General features: G+C 54.2%; 1 protein-coding gene across 1 annotated transcript in view; it reads right to left on the reverse strand.

Moving 5' to 3' along the window:
• LOC116738373 (cadherin-23-like) overlaps nt 1–20,080 on the reverse strand; it is a 186,758-nt gene that overhangs the window by 17,551 nt on the left and 149,127 nt on the right. Inside the window, exons 12-13 of the mRNA XM_032595163.1 lie at nt 11,862–11,974; nt 10,017–10,205 (exon numbers count right to left, since the gene is read on the reverse strand). Coding sequence (XP_032451054.1) covers nt 10,017–10,205; nt 11,862–11,974 — 302 coding nt within the window. The remainder of the gene's footprint in view (nt 1–10,016; nt 10,206–11,861; nt 11,975–20,080) is intronic.

The following is a 20,080-nucleotide window of genomic DNA, read 5'->3' on the forward strand; positions in this document are numbered from 1 at the left end:
CGAGAAAGGGGGATAAATAAACAAGACAAACCATCTACGGCTGTCAGGGGTGTGGCGGGGGTGGCAGATGGGGCAGGTGGGGAAGTGTGGGAGCAAGAAAACAGGTGCCCACGGGAAAAGGGGCGCCGGCGTGGGCATGAAGCGGCCAGGAGGTAATGGAGAGGAAGAGAACGCAGGATGAAGCGCGCTAGCTCTGCTTCCGATCCCCATGGGGATGTTGAGGAAGACCAGACTCTGCATTTAGGGAGCGTGACCCCGAAGACAAAATGACTCCTGCAAGGTCCCGTCGTGAGCGGGGGGGGGGGGGGCGTGGGGGAGGGGACAGCTGCCAGGGCAGTGGGTGAAAGGGGTACAGTCCCCCACGTCCAAGATGAAAGTCCACCTCTAGCCGTTGGAGGGGACTTGGCCGGCCGGGGAGCGGGCACTGGGGAGGGGAGAGGTGAGGAAAGAGGCTGCCTGCTTCACACCCCACCAGGGCTCCTGGGCCTGGTGTAAATAGCACGCTAATTAGATTTACGGATGAGACTAAATTAGGAGGTGTCAGAATCACACCGAGGACACCCTCTGGTCCTCAGGGAGGCTGGAGCTTAGCATGCTGGGAGGAATCACACCACGGGATGCAGCCATGCACAGAAAAATCCTAATAATCACCATCGTCATAATAAGAGCCTCAGTGAAGGCAACTGGGGAGAAATTAATAGGAAAAAGAACAGATGGGGCTGTCCTGCTCCCCCTGGCTTCCCTTCCAGAATGGCTTTGCTTTGAAGTCCACAGATATTTTCCTGGAGAATTTAAATCTTGGGAGAAGAACCCTGGAAATGGGAGCTGAAGCCGCGACCCAGCAGAATTTGCAAACCGTCCCTTGCCCGCTGCCAGGCACACAAAGTGCAGAGCGAGGCTCGCCCAGGCACCACGGATTCCAGGTACCGGCTGTGTGGACATTGCTTCGGGTGGATGCTTCGCTCTGCTCTGCAACCAAATCACCGGAGAACCTTTTAGAAATAGGAGCAGCCAGGATGGGCACCGTGGCCTGGGGCCTGGAGACTGGGGGAAGGGCAGTGCTGGCCTTTATTTATGTATGTACCTCATCTTGGTTGCTCCCTGGACCAGAGCCCTCCTTCCCTCCTTCCTTTTTAGCTTTGCTCCGCTGATGAAATCAGAAGCTGGGTGAGAGGTCCAGAATGTTGGAGGCATTCTATCTACATCCTTCACACCACCCAGGGGATTCGGTGGGAGGTGGGTGATTTCCAGCCAGATCCCCCTTATCTCCTTAGTCGAGGGGAAAAAAGGGTCTGGATCCCTGGATAATCATACATCCACAGAAAGTATAAAAACTTACATCTGCTTCCATGGATGCTGGCAGCCTGCCCCTCCCTCTCTTCCCCACCTCTTCACTGCTTCTAGAGTTTGGTTTCTCATTGAAATTGCTTTGGAAAATAGGGAAACGGAGGTCCACGCTCTGGGTCACATCAGCAGGGAGGGAGAGTTTAGGGCAAGGGAATGTATATTTCCTGTGTTTCTACTGCAAAGGAGATCCTGGTAGATAGATATACGGGGCCAGTTGAACAGCGGCCTGGACCATCCGCAGCTGGAAAATGGACCCTCAGCTGAACGTGTGACACAGATCCTCCCTGTTCCTACCTCATCCAAGCGGATGTGTGGCTCAGGACCCCTGCTCCGAGAACTAGCAGAATGTTAGTCAGCCTCATGGCAGAAGCCCACGGAGGGAGCTGGGCTAAAAGGTGTTCATTCGTGAGCAGGGATTAAGGAGGGTTTTTTCATCTTTTTTTTTTCTTTTTCGTTTTTGTGCCAAGGACCCCTCTGACAGTCTGGTGAAGCCCAGGGATCCCCTTCCTAGAATAACATTTTTAATTGCAAAAAAATAAGATACAGTCAACTTGTTATGTTGAAATACAGTCACCAGGCATTTTAAAAGGGTGTTAAAGAAGAATTATGTAGTTCTTAATGCTGTACACAGTAAGATTTGGCACGGGGTTGACATACGCTGTCCTTTTAAAGTAGCGATGACTGCAAGTGATAGATTGAGATCCCTATGACACCTGAAATGTGGTATGCAAATGTCTGAGGTTTCTTTTGGGGTTAAAGCCCTAGCTACGACTGATACCACGGTTGTTTGTTTCTTTTAAAAATCTTTTTTTTTAAGTTTATTTATTCATTTTTGAGAGAGAGAGAGAGGGAGAGAACAAGTGGGGGAGGGACGGAGAGAAAGAGAGACGGAATCCCAAGAAGGCTCCGTGCCATCAGCGCAGAGCCCCGTGTGAGGCTCGAACTCATCAACCATGAGATCGTGACCTGAGCTGAAACCAAGAGTCAGACGCTCAAAGGACTGCTCCATCCAGGCACCTCTTGTTTCTATTTTCATAATTAAAGGGAGTGCTAAAGGTCGTTTATAGGTTAGTGAAAACAAAGATACAGGGTTTTCTCCATCCAGGGTCCTGGATGCCTTAGGGAGTCAGTGGACCCCCACGTTTGGGCTAGGAACCTCTGGGCTGAAAGGAAGTCTGGCAGAGCCCCCCCCCTCCCCCCCCCCCCCCCCCCCCGCCAGAGCCCGCCGCCACAACCTTGCAGGGTTGGGTGGGGAGAGGGGCCAGAGAAACTGCATGCTGGACAGACTGACGAATAAGAACACATGTGAAAACAAATTTAAATAAATACAAGGTTGCGGGCTGGGCTCCCTGACAAGGCTGGAACACGTGTGGAATGGAAAATGAGGGTGATGGATAAAAATAAAGGCCAAGATTAGCAGAACAAGAGCAATCTCCCTTGCTCACTGCCCCCCCCCCCACCCCCCGCCTCCATTCCATCCCTACAAGTAAACCTAGTATTCCAGAATACGGCTTTTTCCCCCTGTCATTTGTTTCCTTTTATTTATTTATTTGGTGATGTTTTCTCCTTGGGGAGGTGGGTAATTCTCTCGTTTTTTTTTTTCCCCTATGCCCCTCAAACAAATGAATCGTGTCATCTCCTGCCTGAAATAGGAATTAGCTCCTGCCAGATGTGTCCCCGTTCACCTCTGCGGAGCAGATGCCCCCCCCTTGCCTTACCTCCCCCCTTGCCCTCCCCCCAGCCATGCTGGAGGTAGAGCACACACCTGCTTGGGTGGGACCAAACCTTTGAGAACAGGGGGGCTCCCCAGTGCCTGCAAGAATCACAGGATAGAGAGTTCGAGGCCAAGCTCTGTGCCCGCTGGCTGTGTGACCTTGGGGAAGCCCCTTAACCTCCCTGAGCCTCGATTCCCTCCTCTCTGAGGACACACAGCAATATGGCCGTCTCTCTCACGATTGGGATGATAAAAAATAGTTAAGATTTAAAGAGGGCTTTTTATGGGCCAGGCACGGTTTCAAACACACCGATTAACTCATCGAATGCACACAACAGCTTTGTGAGGCAGGTACTGCTGTTGTCTCCATTTTGCAGGGAGGATAAGTTAAGTCCCCTCCGGTTCCACAGATCAAAGGTAGCAGAGCAGGATTTGAACCCCGGTGGTCTGGCTTCAAAGTCCTTACTGTTCACCATTCCAGCTGCCTCTCCCTCCCTCACTAGAGAAAGGGTGCTCCAGGTAATACCAAATAAACAAGCACACGGGCAGGCTGGGAGAGGGTGGTGGGGCCGAGCCCCAAAGCAGGGAGCAGGGCAGCTGCAGCAACAGGGAAGGGAGGACGGGGGCAGGGGTGAAGTGGGAAGCTCAGGTGGCACCCTCCCCTTCCCGCCACGGTCCTCTTGGACCTAAAGGTTAGAGAGTGTCAATTGAGGAGGCTGACCGGCCCAACCCATGGTTTTCCAGAGGACACTGAGGCAGAGTGGGCCCCACACCTTGCCTGGAATCACTGTGAGTGAGGAGCAGAATGGGGGCGGGGCTTGGCTTTCCGGGGTTTTCTCTACCACCTTCCCTGGGCAGTTGGGGTAGGTCTGGTAGCAGAACACCATGGCCAGGGTTCTGAATCCTGGGATTTTAACCCGGGAGCCTCCGTCACAAAGACCAAAGGTGGCCACTCACGCTGTCCTCCTGGGCAGAGTTCTGCAGGTGGTTTCTGAGGGACTTCTCAGGTTTCCTAATAAGGGGGTTGGGGTTCTCTGGCTTCTCACCACCCTAAGAGGAAAACAGCCCGACTGCGAGAGAACCTCCAGTTAGATGCTGGAAAGAAAGCACACGTTGGGCGGAACAGGTGGCTGAGGGGGAGGGGCTTCCGTGCCACGTTGCCACATTTCCCTGCTTCTACCCTTGGCCCCTGAGAGCCCATTTGCAACACAGCAATCAGAGGGCTCCTTAAGAAAGGTGACTCAGAGCATGTCAACCTCCCGGCTCCCCACTGGGCTCCCAGTAACAGAAAAGCCTTCCCCAGGCATTTTGGCTTTTGCCCAATGCTTCGATGCTTCGTCCTTGCCTCCTCTCTAGTGCCCCCTGACCAGTCTCATTCCTGCTCCTTGAAAATGCCCAGCCGTTTCCCTTTCCGAGGGCCTCTGCCCTTGCAGCCGAACACCTGCTGTCGGAACGTTCTCCCTCTGCAGCTCCGTGTGGCTGCCTCCTCTACGCCTCTTAACCTCCGTTCTAAACAGCACCTCTCTGGAAGGCCTTCTGGAACCATGGAGCCAAAGATAGCCCCCTCCTGTGCCCCATCACTTGCCCTGTTTATTGATTTCTTGACATTCATTTTCACCTACAACGATGTTGGTGCCTATTCCTCTAGCTGCCCCACTGGGATGAAATGTAAGCTCTCGGAGAGCGGGGACCACCGCATCTTTAGCACTAACTCCCCAATGGTTGGCACATAGTAGGTGCACGATACTGTGTGTTGAGTGAATGAATACATAATCGTTCATCTATGTAAATTTCAGCCTAGGCCCTCAGAAAGGCCAGGAGGCCAGCAAATTAATGAAGTCTGAAGGCCATTCTGAGATGATTCCAATTCCTGCAAACAGCCAGAACCAGGCAATAGAGGCCTCTCTGGGGGACTTTGGTGTCCCTTTCCCCACTCCAACCCCACCCCTCTGCAAAAATGTCTTAAGGACAGCAGGAAATATGTTCTGAGAAGCTGGGGTCAGAAACGAGACAGAAATGAAGAGAACCAAAGGCTCCCAACTCCTGAGAAGAAAGGTACAGGGCAGGTGAGAGGTACTACCAGTTTTCGGCGATCCAAAAATCTGCTGGGAGGGGTCGTGCCCGATGCCGAATGGTATTTAAAAACAAAGCCCTTTGCTGGAATCTGTAAAGAAGCCAGAGGCACGGATGATCTCCTACACTCACTGCCACCGCACAGGCAGGACGCAGAACACAGAGGATCTGATTGCTTCTAAGGAGAAGAGTGGAATTTAGGACAACGGAACAGAAAATTCCAACCATCCTAATAACCTCACCCCATGCAGATGGGAAAACGTGGCCGGCTGGTTCAGCTGTGGGCAGGACGGGGTGGGGAGGGCTGCAGGCTTGATCGGGAGAGGAAAAGCGGACCAAACTGGAGAAAACACAAAAGAACATGTTGCGGCCAAGGGGGTGGGTGGGGATACGGTAGGAATCCCAGTGGGTGAGTGTGCTGCTAATTTCCTGTGGGTTTCCAGAACACCGAGGAAGACACAGGAGAACGCCCAGTAGCCAGGAGCAGGGGAATGAGGCTGCCACAACCTTTAATTTGAAACTCAGAGATTGCGCTCCACACCAAGGCTGACTCCTGGGGCCTTTGCCTTGAGAGTTTTTTTTTTTTTTTTTTTTTTTTTTTTGTGATTTGCATTACAACCATCTATTTGCATCTCAACTGTCATGCTGTGCAAACGGGTTGTTAGTGGTTTCAGCCCACCCTATCCCTTCCCTCTCTGGCTTCCGTGAGTTTCCTATAGCTGGGCAAAAGAGAAGAAATTACTCAGCGGGACTTGACAATGGGGACGGGAGTCCTTGGGAGACAGAAAGGGCTTCTTTCAAGCACCTTTGTGATCTTGAATGTTCCTGCAGAGCCTGAGATTCAGCAAGAAACTGGGCAAAATCTCCCATGTGGAGGGGATGGCGGCATTATCTAGTCTTTGTGAGTTAGATTAGCATCCTTACTAGGAACGACTGCCACAAAGTGCTAACTGACGGGATAAACTGCTTCCTCCTTCCCTTTCTGTTTTCCATCGGCACCCTCTACTGCCCCACTGTGGAACTTTGAGGTCACCTTCTCACAGAAACTCAGCAGGAATTGGGCTTTAGCACAGGGGCACTGACCGACGATCTAGTTTGGATAAAGCCCGGAGCCACCTCATTGCTACTTTTATCATTTAATCATGCTTTAATTGAACCAGTTCGTATTTCTGCAGTGCCTCCCAGGTGCCAGGTAGAGTGTGAGGCACTGGGTTACATCGGGGAGCATCATTCAGTCTAATCGGGGAGATAGATACTATTGAGATCATCACATTAGTAACTATAAACCCACAACGATGGTGAGTGCGAGGGAGAATCATGTGGCTCTTTAGACCCTGACAAAGGGATTTCACCTCTCCTCGTGCTCCTTTCCCTCCTCCATCCAAGCCGGCTCGATGAACACATTTTTCTGCCACCCTAGCAAATCCAGTCACCTTCACCCCAGACACAAATCCCAGCAGATGCATTCTCCCCCCGCAAAAGAGAACTGGAAGAAAGGACACATTTTTAAAAATCTCTTTTTATAAAAGATGCCTGATTTCTCTTTGAGGTTCCCTGATCTCCCCCAGATTCTGGAAACTTGGCCAGTGCTCAAGTGCCGGTGGCTGCTGCCTTCTGTTCCCTCTTGGCAATGTGGCTAAACGCTCCACCCTGGGAACCTGGGGCCCGACCCTCAGCACCCAAGACTGCGTCTTGGGAGCATTTACCCCATCCAGATCTGGATCCTTCCAGAATTCTGGAGAGTGGAGGAGAGATGGGAGGTACAAAAGAGCAGGGCGATTTAGAAAGCAATTTATTCTCCCCTCTTATTTAGGAATCGGTCCAGGACTATGTCTGGGATGGTTTGGGTGTAGCTCTCCTGGGGGAGGCTGGACGGTGACCCAGAAGACCGTAGGGTGGGGAGTCTGGGCTTCTGGGCCGCCCTTCTTTATCAGTGGTTCTCTGCACCTCACCATGCCCTGGAGACATGGGGCCAGCCCTTTACTGTCACACACTGGTCAATTCCCTGGGGCAGCGGTGAAATGGTCGCTGGTAGTGTTGGGCACCCTGTCCACAGCGGGCATGCTGTTGCCCGTGCCTGGGTGGGGGGTGGCCACTAGAGGCAGGCTGGACCCAGACACCCCTCAGCACTCCTGCAGATGCTTTGGACAGGGCTCCAGCAAAGCAGGATTGAGCTAAACCCCAGGGGTCCGGGTGACCTTGAAATCCCCCAACCAGTCATGGTGAAAGGGCCTTGGGGTTTCTGGCCCTGCTGGTGGCAATGCTCCCTGGACCCATCTGGTTAACATCTGCGTGGGTGGCAGGTACTGGGCTAAGTCCTATAGACTAATGGTCTGATCTCCTATCTCTGAGCCTTGTTGGCATTCTCTGTGGCAGACGCAAACGTGGAGCCGCTTGTCCACGTCCCCAGCCTTCTGGCAGTGAGGTGGGGCCTGTCCCTAGAACTGGGCAGAAGTCCCAGGACAAAGCCTAGAGGAGCTGGTGCTTCCTCCTCTAGCTGCCCCCTCCCTCCTGCAGTGACCGACGTGACCGCAGAGCGTGCACCTGAGCGACGACGCGGAGTGGGGTCCCCCTGCCCACCTGTGCCAGACGAGTAGTAATAAATCTCTGAGGAAAAAACAACCCTCTGTTTCAGGGTTAATTTGTTACTGCAATAGAAACAGATACATTTTCACACAGATGAGCAAAGTCACACTCAGAAAGGGTCAATGACTCACCCAAAGTCGCAGAGCTAGCAAATGGCAAGGCTGGACTTGAACATAGGCCCCATCTGTCTCCAGAGCTTGGGCCATGAACCACTACACAAGCTGCCTCCTCTCTGGGTTGCCTCCAAAATTAAGCCCCAGTTCTTTGGCTTGGCATTCAAGGCCCTAAAAGCCTGTGTCCTGGCCCACCTTCCCACCAGCCGACTCCACAAACCTTTGTACAGGTTCCTTCCTCTGGGCCTCTCCGTGGGCCACTGCCCACCCCACCAGCCCTCCTGGCTGCCTTTTACCATCTGATTTGTGTCCCAAGGTTCAGCCCTGGGCCCCCTTTCACCATAGAGCCTTTGCTGGTCCTCTGGCCCCTTCTTCCCCCTTCCTCAGTTGAGCTCTGGAGCCCTCGCTGCTTGTTGTCACTGGCCCGCACCCTGGTACCAAGTGTCTCTGTTCTCTGGGACATCAGTGATAGCCTGAAACCAGAGATGGGACTTTTCCTGAGGCTCTCACACAGCGGTGTCTAAAGGGGGTGCTGCACTCCAGGGGGATAAAAGATGACCCCCTGGGGTGTGAGAAAATGTTGGAACTTCTTTTTATACCTATCTATCTCCACCTTTTAAACTTTTGACATTTTTGTGTATATTTTCGAAACTACATACTGCCCTTGTATAAGCACGCTTGGCCCTTTAGGACAGTGACCGTGGGCTACACTCCCTCAAGGGGCCAAATATAGCTCCTTGTAAACAGGAGGTGCTCAGTACATACTTTAGTTATCCCAGACAGCTAGGTATGGGATGATTTAGCAAGAGATGGAAAGATGTGCTGTGTGTGCATGCCCGCGCGCACACTGGGACTGACCTCTTCACGGTCATGTCCTTGGCGGGGTGGGCGGAGCGGGGTGGGGACAGGGGTGAGCTGGTGCCGGGGAAGGGGGCTGGGAGGTTAGGGCAGGAGGGGGAGGACCTTGTCCGGTTGAGAGAAGCTGACAGGAGAGCGGTGGATCGTGGGGGGGGGGGGGCCCTGGGCAGGTGTGCTGGTTTGTTGAGCAGTCAGAGTGGAGAGGGGCAGGAGGAGCGAGCAGGAAGCCAGGCCTGGAGCAAGGCCAGTGCGGGAGCCCCAAGAAGGGAGGAGTAATTGCAGAGAAGCCCCTCAGGCTGGAAAACCTAATGGAATTCCTGAGCAGAATGGGCCAGGGAACAGCGGTAATAAATATAAGTGCTATTAACGATTGTGGCTGCTGACGGGCAGGGGAGACCTGGTGCCTGAGAGGGGCAGGGAGGAGGCAGGCCGAGAGCATCCCCATCACTTCGGAAGCCCGTCCCATCCCGGCCTGGAGGGGCACGGGCCCCATCCCCAAGTCTCCCTCCTCCTGTCCTTCTCAAGCTCTCCCTCACTCGCAGCCCATGTCCCTTCCTCTCAAGACTGGCCTCAGCCAGGCAGGCCCTGCAAGGACACACAATGGGTGTGTCCCATTTCTAGCTTCCTGGACCTCTGGTCTCCTGCGGCCTGGGATCCCCTTGAAAATATTCAAGCTCCTCGCATGGAAAAGCAGGAGTCCTCACTACACCAAAAGCAGAAAACAAACTTTTTTCCAGGAACAGGTTTTATACAAGAGCCTCCAACTTTTAAAATTTCTAGTTTTCAGTGTATGCTTTATAGGCATGTACTAGATTAGTAAGATGGGCATATATTTCTTAAATTTTTTTAACGTTTATTCATTTTTGAGAGAGAGAGAGAGAGAGAGAGAGTGAACAGGGGAGGAGCGGAGAGAGGGGGAGACAGAATCCGAAGCAGGCTCCAGGCTCTGAGCTGTCAGCACAGAGCCCGACGTGGGGCTCGAACTCACAAACCGAGAGATCATGACCTGAGCTGAAGTCAGACGCTTAACCGACTGAGCCACCCAGGTGCCCCGATGGGCATATATTTCTAAATACATTACTAAATAAATGACTAAATGAAGAACTACACGTTGGAAGTGTGTGCTCAAATAGCTTTTGCAGAGGTGGGGGCGGGGGTCAAAGCTTAGAGACTGCTGAGTTTTGCAGGGGAGGAGGTAGCAATGTTTGTTTCCATTTTTTTTAGCTGGGGATTTGGAAGCCTAGAAATACCTGGCATCTTTCTCAGGGTTGCAAAGCCCAGAAAAGGCGGGGGGTCTGGAGAGACCACGCATTCTCGGGACTCACCTCGTCCTTGTCCACCACCTGGATGAAGAGGGGTAGAGCAAAGCCGACCTGGGCTAGCTCAGTGATGGCCACGCTGTATTCAGAGCTGTTGAACTCTGGGGCATTGTCATTGATGTCGATAACCAAGATGTTGAAGGTTGTGGTGACTGTGGCATCGGACGGGGTGCGGTCATCATTCAGCTCTGTGCCCTGCAGGTAGAGGACAAACATCCCAGAGATGAAGGCGTCCATAGTCACGCTATCATCATTTACGAAGGCTTTCCCAATGCTATCTCCTGTGCTTTATGTGAATTATCCCATCCCCTCACCACAACCCCAGGAGGAAGTTTCTGTCATAAGCATCCCCATTTTACCATTGAGGAAACCGAGGCTCAGAGAGGTTAAGTAACTTGCATAAGGACAACAGTCAGAGTAGGTAGCAAACTGAGGCAGGAGGATTCCAGAACCAAGGGGACGAGGGGGCATGGTGATGACAACACAGATTTGGGGGCTCACTGAGGGGCAAAGGGAGACTCTTTATTCAATGCGGCAGATGATAAAACCGAGGCTAAGCATTTTTGTGCTAGCAGGTAATCAAGACTTAATCTGGCATCGGCTATGGCCCAAACACTGAGCTAGGTGCCATGAGGGTCTGGGTCGGGCTCAGGAAAGATGGGCTCAAGTCCCTGGGTGCCTAGTCTCTGGGGCAGAGGCCCCCGGCTCCCAAATACCCATTTCCAGTTTTCTGGACCCGAATCTTTGTGTGGGAGGCCCAGGACTAAGTACCTTTCGCCAGTTCCCCAGGAGATTTGGAGTCACATCCAAAGTTGGGAACTCACCCTCACATTTTATATAAAGATGGAAAAACTGAGCTCAGGGTTCCATGGTGAGCTCAGGGTCCCCTGGGGCCAGGGTATAGCTCTCTCCACCCCGAAATGTGTGCCTCCACAGGAAGCAAGCAGAGAGGAAGGGAGGCGGAGAGGGGCCCACGGCTTGGCTGGCAGCTTGATGCAGGGTGGGGGGGAAAGGTGGTGTTAGCCTACCTCCCCTCACCGGCCCACATGTGCACACTGGGTGGAGACAGAGAAGCCGGCTGGCCAGGGAGGGCTAATCAACCGGCCGCTGCTGCAGCCCCTCCCAAGGTCAAGGAGAGCAATCGAGGGCCAGGCTGGGCTGCCTTATTCTCCTCAGGATGGAAGGGCCTCCTTCCCCAAGCCCCTCTCCTCAGTCCTGTGCCCTCCCCTGCCTCAACCGATGGGTAGGGCTGGGGAGGACCCCTGTGGCCCAGGTAGGGTCCATACCCTAAATGGGGTTCTCAGGGAATGGCTCTGCAAAGCACAGGTTTTAATTATAACGGGCCCTGGGTGGCAGGGGGCTACAGGCGCCTGGGGGTTGTGGCTCCACTACACCTCCAGGGGAAGGACTTTAGCAGTTTCCACCTCTCCCCACTGTGCTGCTGCTTCCTAACCAGGGAAGAGCCCCAGGGAAGCTAGAAGCGGGACACATCCCAGACATGGGGTAAACGTAAGAATCTGAGGCAGCTACGATGGAGAACTTGGCATCATGAGTACCAGAACGTGGCCCCATGGATGAGCACCTACTGTGTGTCCCCTCATTCCTCAAGTGGGGATAAAAGTCCCAATCCTATGTGACTTTTGGCAATGGCTGTGAGGTGCCCAGCAAGGCCCCCGATGTGGCCTGTGCTTGGTTAGTGTTGTCCGTTCCTGACAGCGGCCCTGGGCACGCCGGGTGGGAGGCCAGGGGCGCTGCCCTCCTGGAGTTTCACCGGGGGCACTGCTGGAGGCTGGCACCGCAGTGTGGGCACCCCTCCACACGGGCGGCAGGTCCCCGCCCCCGGGCCCTCACCTTCACGGTCAGGATGAAGCCATGGCTGTACAGGGGGTTCTCCCGGTCCAGTAGGCCGTTCAAGGTCAGCGCTCCACTGATGTAGTCCAGGGCGAAGATGCTGTTGGTATTCCCTGCAAGGAGAGAGTAACATTCCAGGTATGCCTGGGGCCCAGGGCAGGTGGACGTGGGCTTCAGTGAGGGCTCCTCTTTGCGCATTAGGGACAAACCAGTAACTTAACGCGGACGCTGGCTCGAGGAGTAATGGGAAGGGTTCTGGAGGACGGGGCCCAGGCACAGCCAGCAGTGACCTGCAGAGTGACGACTTTCAGCTCTTCAGTCTTCTTCCGTCTCGTCTCTCCGACTGAGTCAAGGGGGAAGCCTTGGTTTGGTGCTAGTATGCCTTTGGCATCTCTCTTAACACTCGCTCGTTCTCCTTTTTTCACCGAGAGAGCAGGCTTCTGGCTGGGAGCCTTCCAAAGGGAGCAGCACACAGCCAGGACTCAGCAACCGCGAGGGTCTGAATGCTTGCTCCCCCCCCCACCCCTGCAGAATGCATGTGGGGATGTCCAAAGCCCTAACACGCCGGTATTAGTGGGTGGACCTTTGGGAGGTGCGTGGGTCGTGAAGTGGAACCTTCCTGAGTGGAACTGGTCTCTGATAAAAGCGAGCCCAAGAGATCCCACGCTCCTTCCACCATGTGAGGACAGAGTGAGGAAGTGCCCTTCTGCCAACCGGGAAGAGGGCCCTTCCCTGACCGTGCTGGCGCTCTGACCCTGGGTTTCCCAGCCTCCAGCAGAGAAATGAATGTCTGCTGTCCGTAAGCCGTACGACCCCTGGTATTTTGTCATAGAGCCCGAATGGACTAAAGCAGGAGCCCACTTTGCTTGGTTATTTTTAGGCTCATGTTCTATTCTATTCCATTCTATCCTATTCTGATTTTCTACATGGCAGTGGTACAATTCCCTTGTACAATAAATATAATTTGATTTTAAGAACAAGCCTTTATTTTAAGTACTTATCAAAACCTGAAGTACAGGGGCGCCTGGGTGGCCTAGTCGGTTAAGTGTCCGACTCTTGACTTGAGGTCTGGCCATGATCTCACGGTCTCGTGAGTTCTAGCCCCACATTGGGCTCCATGCTGAGCTTGCTTGGGATTCTCTCTCTCCCTCTCTCTCTCTGCCCCTCCTGCCTCATACTCATGTGCTCTCTCTCTCTCTCTCTCTCTCAAAATAAATAAATAAACTTAAAAAAACCTTGAAGTGCATATTTAAAGTACTGGCGAAAATCACACACAGGTGATGCTGGTGGAGACCGAGGCCTCTGTGTCCATCCCTCTCTCCCTCACCGACTTCATTTTATGCTTCCCTCTACAGGCACCCCGTGTCCCCCAGGGGGCCTCCCCAGGTTCCCCAAATCACCATGTCCATTCCTGCCTCCTCTTGTCTCCGTGTCCACCTTCCTCTCTTGGCCACACCTCCTATCCTCCCACACAGGGCCACCCCTCCTCCTCCTCCAGGAAGGTGGCCCTGCTTCTCTGGCTGGCCCTCTGTGTTCACGGGCAGTCGCCACTGCTCTGTTCTCTCTCCCATTGCTGCCCGTGTGTTCATGCGGTCTTCTCGGCCAGCCTGAAGACGGGAGCCTTTCATGACTGCCCCTCAAGGAGCCTGGCCAGTGCTGGGCACCCAGTAGCAAGCAGGTTCCTAAAGGATCGCTGCTCCCAGCCCACTGGGGCCCCCACACTTTTCCTGGTGCCCTTCCCACCAGGCTGCGAATTCACGTGGGCAGATCCCAATTCCGCTCTTCTCTCGCCCTCATTAACCAACTTGTTGGTTCGTTCACATACGCACACGCTGCCATTCCTTCACGGAGTCCGCGATCTCCAGGGCGCGTGTCCTCTGGCCGGACCCTGTGCTTGGTGGCGTGGGGGATGCAGAGGGAGGCACTCGCAGCCTGGTGACGGGGCTTTGACACGTAGGAGATTTAGCATCTCTGAGTTCTCAGCAGGGAGAGACTGTTCACACAGGGGAAGGCTCAAGGAAGGAAAGCTTCACGGAGGAGGTGGCATTCATCCCCTGCCCCACCGTGTAGCAGCTGTGTGACCTTGGGCAACTCACCTAACCCCTCTATGTCTTGGTCTCCCCATTTGTAAAAGGGGGATAATAATGGATATCGCTCATAAGGTTATAAGAATTAAATGAGAGTGAAAAACAGTATGTATGCAGGCTTGGAACAGTTCCCGGACAAAGTAAGTACTCGCTAAGTATGGCTTGAGCTGGGCCCTGGATGATGGGCAGGGCTGGGGAAGGGGTCGATGGACACTGATTCCATAGGTGTGAACGGATCCTCAGGCTTTCAACACACACAGGTAGAAACTACTGAACCTCCTCACTCACCCGTGGCCCCGGCTCTCAAGGGATCTGTGCACAGTTAGGGGCTCACATCGTGTCTTCAGTCGACCAGGGAAAGCACAGAGCAGACAATGTCCTCTTCTCACTTTAGACTTGGGGACAGGGACTGTTCTCGGCCAAACCTCTGCTGGTTGGCAAGGCATCCCATATCTACTGGGTTGGTGGCTAGAAGCTGCCCTCCGCTGTCCTCCCAGCCCGCCGCAGGGCTTGGCCGAGGCAGGGGAGAGGCAGCTGATGACTGCGGAGCCCGTGCAGCTCTGATTGTGGGCTTTGGGGATCTGATGTGGGGCTTGACCAGGGATGGGACGTCACTCCAGCCTCCCCCTTGTCTTGAGCTTCTTCCCGTAGCCATAGAGAAACCTGGGTACCTTCCCGCTGAGTGCGTGGAGTGGGGAGGACAGGGCTGCAAGGAGGCAGAGACACGCATGAGTGTAAGGGCTTTTTCTTTAGCCAGGAATTCTGCTGCCGGGCAAACAAGGGGATGCATGCCCTGCCCTCATCTTTTTGTCATTAGCTAATCCATTTGACAATTATCGAGCTCCTATGATGTGCCAGGGACACATTCTAGCAGGGGATGCAGCCCTCAACCAGGCATTCACATCACAGGGTGATCAGGGTTGAGGTGGGGTGAAGCATGGACATCGCAGGTGGGCGCTGTGTCCTCTGAGCCCCTAATACTGAGCTGAAGGGCTGCCCTGAGGCAACACCTCAAAGCCTCTTGTCACCCGTCACCACCCCCCGCCCCCCGCCACCAGCGTGGGCCCCACCTCCCCAGCTCCAGGGCTAGCATCCCATCATTCCGAATTTCCATATAAATTTATTCTTCCCAATAAAGGAACCTCTCAAATGTTTAACTAAATGTGATTCAATTTTTATCTTTGCAAGATTTTTCCTATAAATCATTCACAAACCAGAAGCCCCTTGTTGAATGATGTGCTTTGGTTTTTGTTTGGAAAATGGGGTTATCAACCCTGGAACACCCAGTTGGGCCTCCCCACTCAGCACCTTTGCCCCAGTCATGGCCATACTGCCCATCCCCAACCTGAAATCTGTCTCCAGCACATAAAATATCCCCTCCCCCCGACCCAGGCATCTTCTCCAACAAACCAGCAGGCAAATACTCTCCAACTGGTACCCATTCAAGCTTGGGGACCCTCCCCCAACACATCCCCCCTCCACCCACACCTATCCTTTTATTCTCCATATCTACCTCAGCCTCCTGCCAAGTATGAATCACTAACTCCCAGGACCAGCAGCCAGGAAGGCTTATACCCAGGGAGCTGACAGGGCCACCTGAGTCAGCCACTGGCTCTGATGGTCTCCTGTCACCATGGCAATAGCAGTCCTCACCGGAATGCTGGTCCAGGCATAGACGGGAGGTGAGCCCTGTGCCCTAAGCAGTGGGGGCCAAGGGCAGGGCTCACTCAAAGACTGATGGATTGATTAGATCACCCATTTGATTGAGTTCAGATTGAGCACCTACTGTGGGCAGGGTGCTGGAGAATCCACAGAGAAAAGCAGGCAAGGTCCATGCCTTCCGTCTCACAGCAAAGATCGACATTGATGACATAATCATGCTATTGAACATGTAAGCAGGTACCTGCTGAGCTCAGGCTCCCGAAGGAAAGCAACATGGCAACATGGCACAGAGACGTGGTTAAGGTTATGCTCTTGGGAGGCAGACTGTATGGGCTCAGACAGCTCTGCTTTTTGTTAGCTGGGTGACCTCAGTCAAGTTACTTAACATACCTGGATGATCTTGGATTCCTAGTCTGTAAATTGAGGGCAATAATAGTACCCACCCCAGAGTGTTGTTGCAAGGATTAAATGAGTGGATACAGTGCCTGGCGCAGAGGAAGTTCTCAACAAGGGTTGGCCACCTGTACTTGCCCAAGATGACACCACCGTGGACCCCCTGCACCACTCCCACCCCCACCCCACAAGCCTGTGTCTAGAGCTGTTTGCCCAGCAGGAACACTGAGCCAAGCCTGCCCTCTTGCCAGGAGGGCCTCACAACGAAAAGCTCATACGTACAAGTTGGTAGCCCTGAGGCCAAGGTCAAGGGCATCTCACAGGCCATCTCACTGGGGCTCTGCCCTCGGGGTGGGGAGTGGGTCACCACTTCCTTACTCTTCTCCCTTAGCTCCCCTCCCACCATCCTCCCTTTCTGTGGGTTTGGCACCCACACAAACAAGTTTCTTTGCTACCCTGGAAACTGATACCACCCCGTCAGCCCTCTGGTATTCCGGACTTTCTTTATCTGAGTCCCAGGGGGCCTGGGGGGGCCTGGGGAGGCTTCCCGGGGACGCCTTTCACCTGTTCAGCCCCCACCACTGAGCAGAAAGGCAGCTGTTTCCCCTGGGTCGACAGGTGCTGTCCATGGTACCTGCGCATAGACCTGGTTTGTGGGGGTGGTTCTGGGATGCAGCAGGGCTGGCCTCAGCACCCTAAGGGTTCTGGGAACTGGGGACTTACAGCGTTTGCAAAAGAGAAGAAGCAGGTCATTACCACCCTGCCGGTTCTCTTGGGGGCAGCCATCTCCTCTAGGAGCTCCAGGCACCAAGGCCTCTTCAGATTCCCAAAAGAAAGGCTGGGGCGGGGGTGGGGCGGGGATGTGAACAGAGTCTGCTAAAGCATGAAAGGCGGCCGAGGGGGGAGTCCCAGCCTTCTTTCCCCTATTTATTAAAAACAGTAGCCAGTACTTACTGAGCAGTTCCATATGCCAGGCACTGAGGCTAAGCCGTTTGCACAACCATATTACTTACTCCTCACAATGACTTAGTAAGAACAGAGCCCACGTCAAACGCGAGGAAGCAGGCTCAGAGACGTTAAATAGCTTGTCCAAGGTCACATGGCTGCTAAATGGCTGGCTTGGAAGTACATTTACGTCTCTCTTTTCCTTGCCCCGCAGGCACTGGCCCTACACCGTGTTGGCACCCATTCTGCACCTGGCCCTCTGCTAAGTGATACACAAGAGATCATCATCCCACATAGAATGGATGTAACAAAGTTGCTTTTTTTTTTCCTCAGGAGGGAGTCCTAGGTAAAAACATTATACGTTTCCGAAGTTCTAGATCCATTCCTCCAGGGAAGATTTATGTAGCAAGCAGAATGCCCACATGTAGAGGTCCCCCAGGTGGTGGCCAGGAGGGCCTGTGGTGGGGACTAGTGGGAAGGCAGGGCTGCAGGCAGGAGCTGTCAGCACCGAGGTGGTGACACACAAAGGGCACGGGCAAGGCTACTTTTAGGGCAGACCTACGGCTCCAGTGAGGACGAGCAGGAGAATTTAGACAGACAGGCGGTAGTCTGGAAATTATATAGCGCCAGGTGCCCGGAGGCAGGAGAGGAGGAAGTTCCGAGAGAGAGATGGTCAGTAGGGTCAGGCAGCGCTGACAGACAGGCTAAGGAGAAGGAAGATCCCAGCACCGGCCACAGGTTGGATCTTCAGATGCCCCCAGAGGTCAGACTGTGAGACACTGCGGGTGGGTGGGGCACAGATGTGGGGACAGTGAGTGCAGGTGCAGATGCTTGGGGAGAAAAAAAAAAAAAAAAACAAAACAAGGAGAGAGGCCCAGTGGCAGCTAGAGGGCGCAGCAGAGTCAGGCAAAGGGCTTCTGTGTTTTATAGCCGGTCAAAGGCAGGAGGTTGTGGGAGAGGGAAGCTGGATGGAGGGAGTAGGGAGAGGCAGGAGGTCAGACATGGGGAGCCGGAGGAGGCGCAGCTCTCTCTTTGGGCCGTGGGGGGCTCACCCGCCCACATCCTTGTTCCTCCCAGGCTGGCAGCCTCCCCCCTTCCCCAGGTGCCCCTCCTCCAAGGCCCTGCTAAACAGCATCACTGCCACCTCTCGTCCCCTTGTTATCTCCCTGGCAGCATCTTGACCCGCAGCGAGCCAGGTCTGGGACAGAAGCAGTTTAGCGAGTGGCTGATGGTGCGTGTGGGAACACAGGCGTGACTTTGAATTGCTTTGTCTGCTCCGCTGGGCTAACAGCCACCGGTCCTGCGGGCCTCCGAGTTCAGGGAAAAGCGATGGTTTCCACCCTGGTCCTTCCTGTTCTTAAGATCCACCTCCAATGGCACAGGCCTCAGGAAAACCAATCCTGGGGGCTGTGCCATATCACACTCGCTGAGCCACGGTGCTGGGCTGGCCGTGGGGCGACCCTGGTTCTCACAGTGAGATTCAGTGTGGCCTCGAGGATAAGGGCCAGGGTTTCCCACTTCTGTCCCCCATGGCATGACGCTCATGACATATCTGTTGGATGCCTGGAGTTTCGCTCCCCACTCTGTAGCAACTGGGAAGGGTCAGTAAGCACACACTAGGTGGGGGCATGCTGCAGGCCTGGCCTTGAGCTGGGGCTGTGGAGGGAAGAAGAGGAAAAAAGGCCACGCTTATGAGGAGCTCATGATCTGGTTGGGCTTCTGGGCACAAACATCCATCCACTCAAATGCCAGTCCCTGAATGGAGGAAGGAGGCGTCAGGAGATGGGTGTCTGCTCCGTCACCTGGCCTCTGAATTGGTCACCCTGCCCTCCTCAGGTCCAGGGTCAGGGAAGACAGCAGGGCTGGGATTTGCAGCCCCTTCTCTCCAGGGGTCTCTCTTTTAGTCCTGGTCTCTGCCTGGAGCCTATTATATCAACACCCAAGTGAAGAGACCACCTACTGTGCCCAGGATGAAGAAAAAGACCTAGGTGCCGGCAAAAGATCCGCCACTTACCAGCTGTGAGACCTCCCGCAAACTGCTAATTCCTCTGAGCCAAATTCCTCATCTGCAAAGTGTAGATAACAGCTCCCACCTCACCAGGCTGTGCGAGGATCAGGCGTGATCCTGTACATAAAGCATCTATTGTGGTGCCTGGCACATAGTAGGCGCACGCTTTGGTGCCTGGTCCTCCGTTCCCCGCTACGCCTGCCTCCTGAATGGAAGAATCAAAGCAGGGCGTTCCCGACCGTGGCCCGTCTCATCCAGAAGGAGCGGCGAGTCTCCGAACAGCAGCCGACAGGAATTGCGGCTGGTACTGCGCGGTGTTTCTGTATGCATTATCTTTTACACATTTTCACATCCCCGCCCTGCGCATGAGATAGATATCTGCATCCCCATTTTACAGCCAAGGAGCCCGAGGCACAGAGCAGTTAAAAATAAGTGGCACTCAGGTGGTGAGGGGTGGAACAGAGTTAAACTCAGCTCTCACGCAGCTGAAGAGATCACGTCTCACAGGCCCTGGATTTTCCTTCCTCCAGTGCCAGGGGTAGACCATGAAACAGCTCTATGGGTCCAGTGGGGCAGGCTGGCCCACGGGCCCGGCACCGACCGGTCTGACTCTATGGCCGTATACTGAAAACGGAGAGTCAGTCCGAGACGTGGGCTTTGGGTAAGATGTCTTATGCATTAAAAATTGTTACTTAACTGCCTGCTGACAAAAGGGGCTGGCGTCCTGGGTGGCACATGGGCCGGGCTGCATTCAACAGCTCCGTGATCAACACATGGCCACCAGTGGGGGGGGGGGCTACTTCTGCTCTCAACCGGGGGAGGGGACACAGGCTGAGAGCGTGCCACCCCTCTGGAGGACCCTGGAGGAGGCAGGGGAGGGAATTAGGCCTCCTCTCCGAAGCTTCTCCTGAAGCCCCTCTGCCCCGACCCTGTCCCTGCAGACCTTGCAGGGTGCCTTATCCACACTCGGGCCTCAGCTCCAACGTCACCTCCTCAGAGGAGCCCTCCCTAATCCCCGCGCCGGCCCCTCATACCCCTTCACTCTCCGCTCCATTAGCCTGTTTTATTGCCTTCAGAACACTTCCACTTTCTCAACCTCTCTTTTCACCCATTTACGTGTTTGC

The sequence above is a fragment of the Lynx canadensis genome, chromosome D2, assembly GCF_007474595.2.
Source record: "Lynx canadensis isolate LIC74 chromosome D2, mLynCan4.pri.v2, whole genome shotgun sequence".
In the NCBI taxonomy this organism is placed as follows: domain Eukaryota; kingdom Metazoa; phylum Chordata; class Mammalia; order Carnivora; family Felidae; genus Lynx; species Lynx canadensis.